Genomic DNA, 8,213 nt, shown 5'->3' on the forward strand with positions numbered 1-8,213 from the left:
CCCTGAAGATGGCTGCTAGTTGTCCATCTATAGCTTCTCATCACTAACTCACATGTAATGTAAACAGAGCAGCTCTTTCGTGACAACTTCATACTTTCCTACTTCTCCTTTGCCAGCTTCTCCTCCAAACATCTGATTCTCATAATTTTATACGAATGTCTCCAAATCAGTTGTTCTCAATCATGACTACACATTCAAATACCCTACGGATGGAAAATTTTAAAAAAATGTTGATGCTAGGCTACAGCAACAGATTCTAATTGAGGTATTCTGGAGTGGGCCAGGGGCATTAGTATTTTAAAATACAGTACTATTTTCCCATTATTGACATAAATTTTCACCTTTTTGTTTGATAGTAGCTTTGACAGTGCTTCTCAAGATCTAAGACTTAGGTATTATAATTATCTTCACGGTCCCAGGTCCTGGAACACAGGCTCAATGGCTGTTTTATTGTCTTAAGTACACATGTGATTTGCTCAAGACAGATTTAATTTATACCCATTGTTTTCGTGTTTCATTCAATTAGCTATTCTGCCCATTTCATTACCTGAGGTATCCCATTTATCCCACTAAATTATACAGCCTCCCTAACCATAAAGACCTAAAGGTTTGAAATACTACTATTACTAGCCAAATTGTGTTCTTTCCAGATCAGAATGTGAGTCTATTTAGAAAGGAGACTAAATTCAAATGTCATTAGAATGGGCCATAATCCAGTCTGACTGTTGTCCCCCCAGTCAGAGGGGGTATGCAGGTAAGAGGGTATGTGGACACATAAGAGACACAGGAATATGTGTGTGTGCAATGAAGAAAGGACCACACAAGAACAAATGAAAGGGTGGCCAATCTGAAAGCCAAGGGAGGGGGCCTGCAAGCAAAACAAAATGTGCTAACATCTTGATCTTGGACTTCCAGCTTCCAGACTGTGTGAAATAATTTCTGTTGCTCAAGCCACCCAGTCTGTGTATATTGTTAAGGAAGCCTGAGCAGACAAAAACCAAACAAGTATTGTTCTCTTTCTCTAATATTCCAGTACTCCGAGATGAATACTCACACTGCTTTCCAAGACACCCTACTGTCCTCATTTTAGGTGTTTTGGTTTCTTCAACAGTGCAATAAAGGGCTTGACTTAATGTCTTCATGGGATGCTTTTAGCTTTCATACATTCCGAGTCTATCAGACTGTTCCCAAATGAAAGGCTGCGGCCCCCATCTCTCTGATGGTAAATGAGATGGTAATAATAAATGTCACATATGGTAACAATGGGTAAGGCACAGTTCCTACCCTCAAAGAGCCACATACCTATAGAGAAATGTCTCATCTGCATGCAGCTAGTGACAGAGTCACTTTTATGGAGATCAGTGCAGGGAGCACCACGCCAGTCCTGGGAAGAGTTTAGGATAGGTGTGTGTGGACAGCCAAACTGATTTTAAGGGTGAAGAGGAACATACCCAGTGAAAGTAGGTGATGGGATGGGTATTCCCTGCAGAAGAAAGAGCATTTTTTTTTTCCAAAAACAGAGATGAAAGAGAAACCATGTTATTTCTGGTAATGCCCCAACCTCCCACACCCTCAATTCTCAGTCCAGTCTTTTTCTCTGTCCTCAGAGCTCAGCGAGTACAGTTATCTCCAACATGTTTTAACCTTTTAAATATTTGAGTACATAAAAATGACAAATTCTGTACTTTCAGCTTTTCTTTTTCCTGACTAAGTAACTTCACTCTCTCCAGGCTATTCTTCAAATTTTAAACCCAGTTCATGCACTGGCACCAACTATCTACACCAAAGTGTGTGCATGGACATACACTTGATACACACATGCACACACAGGCCAGGAGGGCCTGGAGTTCAGCAAAAGGCTCTTAAATTTGAGAGAAGATATTGGTGCTGGTCCTCTCACAAAGTACAGATTAAGGTCACATCAGTTACATAGCTATGTGAACCATCAGATCATCAGTATTCTTCCTTCATTAATAGAAAGCAAAAGAATCAGACTGACCCACAGTCCTTCTGAAGACTGACCCATACACAAAGAAGAAATAGAACTGCCCCATAGATATGAAATGTATTTCTACCAGGAAACACTATTATTCTTCTATCTTACATAGTGGCATAATACAACAGTCCTTGTTTTTCCACACAGATTCCTACTTCTTTCACACCCAAGCATATGCTAAGAGATCTTAAGCAACACTCTTCCTCCATCTCTGGGAGGTGTCTTAAAACATTTTTAGCTCACCAAACACAAAACAGAGGAGGATGTGTTTCTTTATTCAAGAATGATCCTTTTCAACTGCCTCTTTATACTGCAGATGGGAACCCATCAATTGAAATAAACATTTTCATGCTAAAATTGGTATCTGCCCCACCATAGTTAAAGGGTGCAACAACTGTGTTGGAAAAACAATCATCCAGGAAATTCCACACTGCCTCACTCTGTTCAGACCAAGTGCTCATTGGAATTAGAAAGTGAATACCATTAAAGAATTGAGAAAGAACATTAGCATACTGAACTAATGGGGCCACTGATAGGCAGAAATGCCAAAAATGATAACAAAATGTGTGACTAACAAGTAATATATTGTGACATATCATCAAGGGCTCAGTCCCCTTGGAAAGAACCCCAAAATGAATTATGAAAAGTCTAGAATTGTGCTGTATAATACAGTAGCAACCAACCATATATAGCTTTTAAATTAATGAAATTTAAATAAAATTAGAAACTCAGTTCTTCTGTTGCATTAGCCACATTTTAAGAACTCAATAGTTGTTTCTGTATAGAGCAGCAAAGATAGTTTAAATTTTCCACCATTATACACATGCGTTTGCACTGAACAGTGTTGGTCTAGAGGGCTCTGTCTGACTACTGGCTTAGCATCATTTTACACATCAGGCCTTAAGGAGATGATGGAGAGCAGAGTGTGTCTGCCTATGTGACCTTCCATGTCAGGAAAGTATGGTGGGGAGGGAAAAACATTTCACTCATGGAATGAGCTAATGTGATATAGCGTTGGCAAGAAAGAGCCTCAGAAAAACAGAGAAATCTTGGGCTAATGTAAAAGGAGTTAGTAAATACTATATTTGAATAATTTGTCACACTCTTCTAAACATTCATAAAATGTGGTAACCTCTTCTCATTTGTTAGTGGCTATTTGGACTTTATCGGTCATCCCTCAGATCCTATTCATCCAACGCTCACTTCCAGTCCCCAATGTTCTGCTTTTACAAATAGGTAATAAAATAATTTTGAACACATATTCAAATAAATAAAACCCCAAACAAAATAGAAAAACACAGACTTCCCATTTTACAAAAAAGGCAAGAACTTATTTTAAACGAATCCTCAGTTGTGTGTTACACCACATCCATATCTAAATCAAAATCATAATGATAATGCAAAGGAAACAGGGCTTCATAAAAGTACATTATCCAAATATTACTCTCAGCCAATACTTTAACTAAACACACAGTAGATGTGAAAGGTACAGTATGGCACTTAAATAAATAAGAGCAAAGAGAAGGAAACATGTTCACAGTCCAAAGCAATAGGTTTTTGAACCTTTGGTATATGTCTCAAGCATCCGTAAACACATGTTAGCCAATAGTGTTCAGTTCCAGTGACTTTGTGTGTGTATGCTTCAAAAATAACTGATAAAATAATAATAAATAGGGATCGACATGGGCCAATTAAGGTCTCTGGTGTGAGCACACAGGAAAATTCAAACTCCATGGCAAAATGAAGTGCAGTTGTATTGCACAAAAAACTAGATTAGAAAATGAGTGAAATACACCAGTTAGAAATTCTGTGGCTTGGGTAGACACCCTTGTTATTAACAAAACAATATTTTGAATGCTATTCAAAGTCCACAAACTGGAAGGCAGAAATATCCCAAAGCTTATAACCACATGCCTAACAGTGCAACAATCAGCTCACACAAGTGTTATAGTTGCATATTGCAATTCCCTCCCTCCCACCCAAACCCTGTCCCTAATAAACAGCACCAGTGTAGTTGAGTTAGAAAATTGGAAATATTGAGACATTCCTAAGGTTTTCATAATGACCAAGGGCCAGTCATATGGGGCTCTAATGCAAACCTTTGCCATGACTGTTCTCCAAAAACCACCCCAAGTAATCCTCTGTAGCTTGCAGATAAACCATATTGGGTCTACTGGAAGGCCAGATTCAGAAAAAAAAAGCTGGCATGCTATCCTGGGTTGGGGAAAAGGGGCATGCTGATAGGGGAGGTACATGAAGGATGTCTCAAGGATGTTCGTCTTGCAGCCCAGGATGTAGGGATATGCTGAGCTAAGTCATACATTTTGTACCAATGAAGTATTTGACTCATACCATTCACCAGGATACAGAGCTCAGCAGAGCTAAGTCCTACTTGGCAACTGTGCAAGGCCACTCTTATCAAGATCACACTGGGCCATAAAATAAAAGGTCCTGAAGAAGTCTAACTCATCCATCTCATCACTCTACCCAACTGCTTCTGTGAAGCCAGAGGTGTGACATGTAGTAATGTTCTACTTTCTCTCTTCTCCCATTGATGCGAGAGCTTCTCTTAGCCACCTTTATTCTGTATCTCAATGTTGAGAGTCGCATAAATGAGGACAGGTATAGCCATTCCTGAGCAGTTGTCTGCCTCGGGGCTGCATGTCACCCCCTGGGCCTCCCCAAAACCTGCCCCCTCAAACATAAGCAGAGTCACTGGACTGAGTCCTGCCAAAGTTGGGAACACTGACCCTCGGCAGGTCCTTGTTGCGGATCTCATAGACTGACTTTCTCTTGGCCTGGGCCCCTCGTACAGCCAGCTTGATCTTGCGCCATCCCAAGTGGTTGAGTTCAGCCAGATTGAGCACAACACAGATGCCACTAACAGCAAACATGAACACTAGAAAGACGGTCTTCTCAGTAGGCCGAGACACATAACACTCCACCTCCTTGATGCAGGGGTAACGGTCACACTCATACAACCCTGGGACGCTGAAGCCATAGAGAAAGTATTGACCCACGAGAAACCCAATCTCCAGGGCATTTCGGAACACCACTTGGATAATATAGAAGCGAGAGATGCCTTCCTGCCTTCGAAGCTTGGATCGCGTGGCAGTGCGCAGCCCTGATGGGTGTGGGGTCAGTTCCTTAACCTCTAAGCAATCTGGCTCTGTCTCCTTGCTGGTGTTTTCTGTGTTCTGCAGCACCCCATTGAGGATAGCATTTTGCAACTTCTTATCTTCTCGTTTTCCACCACCACTGCCCCCACCCCCAGTTCCTCCAGGACCCCCCATGGACTCAGGGGGGTCTCTGTCCAGGGCCAGGAAGACGGTAGAGTAGCGGCGTTCTCGCTGCTTGGCAGACTGGTGCACAGAGTAGGTGATGAAGCAGAGACTGGGGGTACACACCATTATGATCTGGAAGACCCAGTAACGAATGTGGGAGATGGGGAAGGCGCGGTCATAACAGGCCTGGTTACAGCCGGGCTGCAGGGTGTTGCACACAAACATGGTCTGCTCATCATCGTACACTGTCTCCCCCACAATGGCCACAATGAGGATCCGGAAGATCACCACCACAGTCAACAGGATCCTGAGCAGGGGGAGAGGAAGGGAGAGAGGTTCTCATGGGCTGAATCCCTGACTTAGGAAACCCCTGCTCCTCCTTCACCCGCTCTGGTGTTTACACCAGTGCTTTGACTGGGGAGCTGTCCACACCTGAGTGGTACTGAACTGGGAATCTTAAGAAACCTTTGCCTTTTCCCTATCTGCTAGGTGCTGGCAGCACTTCATATTTCAGGGACCTCAGATATGTAGGTCTCCATACACTGGACATGTTACATTTGCAACAGATAGATTTCATCAGTATATATGGAATGTAAAAATGCACAAAACAAACCTTCACTCTGGATATGGCAAATGCACACGGAATATCTGAACACAGTATGTTTCAAAGTCTACACAGAGTGTGTATGTAAGTACACCAACTGGATGTTTATCTTCAGTTGAATATTGAACCTAATGCTTTACATAAATAGATATTTATGAATATATATACATGGATATATATATTACATATATGAAATTGTTAATTGAGTGCGTGGGTTTCCTACGCTGTTTTAACAGGCAAATCAGTTTAGCTTAATAAATGTTTGTTGGGGAAAGATACATCTGCTCTGAAGAGCAAATCCATCTTCCCATTTGCCCTTCTCTGTCCAAATACAATCCTGCTTTCCTTGTAGATTCTATTTAGGGAACCGATGGAGATTGGCTCTGACTCCGGAGAGTGGGGGGACAATGACTAAGCCAACAACTAATTTTTCGTTCGGAGAAGAGTGAATTCCCCCTCACCCCTGGTGGTGCTTCATGTGGAGGGGATGGGGACAGTGAGCAGGAGTAGCTGAAGGAGGGGGCCAGCACTGGGCATCAAGTAATCCCTCAGTGCCGGGAACACAGACGCATGGGCTGAGGACGATGGGCAGGGGCAGAGAATGGACTGGGGGCTGCTGGGGCTCGGTCTGGACGCAAGAAGGGACTCCTAGGGGCCGCCCGACGGCCAGCTCGGCGCCCTTACCTCCCGATCATAGTGGAGTGCTGCTGCACCGCGGCTTCCAGCAGCCTCTCCAAGATGGTCCATTCCCCCATCGCTGTGCATCCGGAGGCAGCAGACAAAGGCTGGGCAGTACCGGGCACGTTCTGGCTCCTGGCCCCTCCCCGGGCCGCACCTCCCGGCTCGGAGCAAATTGCCCCGCGATTAAAGAAGCAAACAAATGTTTCAAAAATCCACGAATCCCCTTTCCCTTTTATTGTACTTAAAAAGGGCAAATGGGGATAGAGATTCAAGCGCGCCCCGATTGATGGGGCAGCTGGCGCAGTCCGGAGAGCCGGCACAACCTCTCGAGCCGTCCCGGGGGCAGGTCTCGATCCCACCGGTGCTCGGGCCAGGGGCAGGGGCGGGGGTGGCAGCGTGCAGGTCCGCGAGCTCTCTCGCTCGCCCGAGAGGGGTCTCTGGGCACCACTCAACCCAGGGGTTGGGGGCCGGAAGGGTCTGGACACCAGCCGGGGTGGCTGGCACTTCGGCCGGCACTGAGCGCTGCCGCGCTGCCACCTGCGAGGCTGGGGCGGAGCGCGCAGAGCTGGCTGCAGGGTTCGGGAATCCGCGGCCGCCGCCTCTAATCCGCCCTTAAGTAGTCTCCGCCTGCGTCATGCCAGGTCCGCGGAGGGGAGCCGAGCGCTGAGCGCGGCTGTTGCTGCGCGCTGAAGCCCGAGGGGCAGGGGACAAGCGCAGGGGCGGAGGGGGAAAGAGTCCAGGGGGCCCGGCGGGGAGTGGGGCAACTTCGAGAGAAGGATCGTACCGCCCCTCGGGGCTTATGCGGGAGCCCAGGTAACCTCACCTGACCACCAGCTCCCTGCAGGAGAAGGCGGAGCCAGGAGCAGATGCATGGGTGAGTGGAGAGGGGCGTGAGTAGGTAGTTTAGCTTCTCTCTACGTGCGGCCCTCACCTTTTGCTTTTTTGTTTTCGGGGATACAACTGAAATTCCCTCTCTAAATAGAGATGTTGGCTAGGGAAGGAGAGTGGAGGCGACAAGAGGACGTTTCTAAATCTCCCTTGGAGAAGACTGCGTGGCTCAGAGTGAGCCTGTGGCTTAATGCCTCCGTGGATTCGATGCAGGGGTGAGGGAAGCTTGACGAGAGTCCCTGTAGGCTGAAGCTGAAATGCAGGTGTGAAGCTGCCTCTGAGGATGGGGGTCTGGGCACTATTCGTACTTAAGGTGTGCCTAGTGTGAGCCATTGTGTGGTTGTGATTAACCGTCTCTGATGTTGTGTGTGTGTGTGTGTGTGTGTGTGTGTGTGTGCGCGCGCGCGCGCGCGTTTAATTATTTGTTTATTTTTTTTACTAATGGGAGGAGGGGGTGCTTCTCAGGTAAACTGTAGTCGAATCTGAATTCAAGGAGGCTCAGTATTCTATTCAATACTAGCAGAATCAGAGCCGATCACAATCTCACTCCACTGGCCACTTGCGCCCTCTCTCCTGTCTTGGCTTTCTCTCCTCAAGCAGCAGAGCCTGGTTTCTGTTTTTACATTTCCTTTTTTTTGTTGTTGTGAGTTCTGTCTAGAGCGACTGTTTAATTGGTCTCTAGAAAACTGAAACAATCACACTAGACTGCTAATTAGCTCAGGGGTCAGTGTTAGGAGACACAGTAGTTGGGAGTATTCCA

At 45.7% G+C, this 8,213-nt stretch overlaps 1 protein-coding gene across 1 annotated transcript; it reads right to left on the reverse strand.

The window, feature by feature from the left end:
- Positions 1-4,187: 4,187 nt before the first annotated feature.
- Positions 4,188-7,165, reverse strand: GJD2 (gap junction protein delta 2). The gene is made up of 2 exons (XM_028508148.2): positions 6,569-7,165; positions 4,188-5,587 (listed from the first exon to the last, which is right to left on the reverse strand). Exons 1-2 carry the CDS (start codon positions 6,637-6,639, stop codon positions 4,693-4,695), a joined length of 966 nt encoding a protein of 321 aa, XP_028363949.1. The 5' UTR covers positions 6,640-7,165; the 3' UTR covers positions 4,188-4,692.
- Between the last annotated feature and the right edge of the window lie 1,048 nt (positions 7,166-8,213).

Source organism: Phyllostomus discolor, chromosome 1 (assembly GCF_004126475.2).
Source record: "Phyllostomus discolor isolate MPI-MPIP mPhyDis1 chromosome 1, mPhyDis1.pri.v3, whole genome shotgun sequence".
NCBI classification, from domain to species: domain Eukaryota; kingdom Metazoa; phylum Chordata; class Mammalia; order Chiroptera; family Phyllostomidae; genus Phyllostomus; species Phyllostomus discolor.